This window comes from Bison bison, unplaced genomic scaffold (assembly GCF_000754665.1).
Source record: "Bison bison bison isolate TAMUID 2011002044 unplaced genomic scaffold, Bison_UMD1.0 scf7180017864295, whole genome shotgun sequence".
Lineage (NCBI taxonomy): Eukaryota > Metazoa > Chordata > Mammalia > Artiodactyla > Bovidae > Bison > Bison bison.
Window position 1 is genome coordinate 10,557,971 of NW_011494867.1, and position 1,539 is coordinate 10,559,509.

The 1,539-nt window shown below is 55.9% G+C and overlaps 1 protein-coding gene across 3 annotated transcripts in view; it reads left to right on the forward strand.

Moving 5' to 3' along the window:
• Positions 1-1,539, forward strand: part of KIAA0513 (KIAA0513 ortholog) — a 59,300-nt gene that overhangs the window by 44,365 nt on the left and 13,396 nt on the right. For all 3 annotated transcript variants that reach the window (XM_010850827.1, XM_010850828.1, XM_010850829.1), the window contains exon 5: positions 860-930. In XM_010850827.1, coding sequence (XP_010849129.1) covers positions 860-930 — 71 coding nt within the window. The remainder of the gene's footprint in view (positions 1-859; positions 931-1,539) is intronic.

Here is a 1,539-nt window from a genome sequence, read left to right on the forward strand (position 1 = left end):
TGGGGTTGCACAGAGTTGGACACGACTGAAGCGACTTAGCAGCAGCAGCAGCAGCAGCAGCAGCAGTGGACATCCTTATAGCTTTGCAACTACAGATTGCCAGGGGCAGGCAGGTCCTGTTTTTGAAGTTTTTTCCCCTTTTTTTGTTTGCTAAGTTGAATGGATCCATGTGTATCTCATACTCTCAATATAGTAAGTACAGTCCTTTACATTTGTAGGACATCTTCTAGCCTAGTGCAGGCTCTGGTATGTAATTGATTACTTTGATTTTCAGCAAGTGGTATAGGGTAGGTAGGTATTCATATTCCTAGTCATTCTCAAAGTGCTGTCTCTGGGCCAGGAGCCTCAGAACATCAGCCTCCCAAGGCAGTTTGTTAGAAATGCATGTTCTTGGGCCCTGCGTGAAACCTGATGACCCAGAGACTCCAGGGTGGACCCAGCAGTCCACATCCTAACACGCTCTCCAGGTGGTCCTGGTGCTGCCCACGTCTGCGTATCACCCAAGCCCATGCTCCTTCCTGAGAAGTAGGGCCAGACGCAGATACAGGCCTGAGATGCGAGGCCCAGCCTCCAGTTCTGGGGCTGCCCTTTGGGGCGGGGTCGAGCTTCCTGGGCCCTGGCTGTCCCACCTTGACAGTGAAAGAGGCCTGGTAGCTGGATGGCGAGGGCCTTCCCACCCAGAATCAGACCTTCTCCCAGGCCGTGTCCCTGGACTCGGGGAGCTCTTTCTGTGGCTTCTCCAGAGCATCAGGTGGGTGAGGTAACAGACGTGCCTGTGAGTATGCTGGTCCTCTCAGGAAGGTGCAGAGGGAAGCGGGTGGGAGGACCCGTTAGCCAGTTACCGCTCTTCTCATTTCAGGTGTCACCAGATGGACGACTTCGGGCCCGCCAAGAACCTCATGACCATGTGCTTCACCTACTACCACATCGGTGAGGCCCCAGCGCGGCTCATGGGGAGGGCAGACCCTCACCTTCCAACGCCCATCGAGTGGAGATTTCTTTTTTACTTAGTTTTTACTTTTTGGCTGCACTGCGTAGCATGTGGGATCTTACTTCCCTGACCAGGGATCGAACCCGCAGCCCCTGCAGTGGAAGCACAGAATCTTTATCCCTGGAACTCCAGGGAAGTCCCCAGGTGGGGATTTCTTAAGGCAAAGCTGCGGGGTGTCCAGAAAACAAAGGGAGCTGGTGTTAGGATAGGGACGAGGAAGAGGGAGGCTCCTGGAACAGGAGGAGAAGGGCCCACAGCATGGGTCGGGAGGCTGAGGGTCCAGCTGTGAGGAAACGAGAAGGTGGACACACGGGGCAGGATGTTTCAGGGTGGATGCCGGATGGCTGGTGTGAGGATGTGCAGGTCTCATGTTCCGGGTGAACGTGAATGCAGGGTCAGCTGTGACAAGGGTGAAGAGGAGCAGCTGGGTTGTGGGCTGGAGCTGCCTCTGAGCAGAGGGCAGGTTGACCTGTGCTGGCTCGTGGCCCTGGGGCCTCCCGGTGCATCGCAGCTGGAGGGCTCCCCTGGTAAGCTCCTTGAGCTGCAAC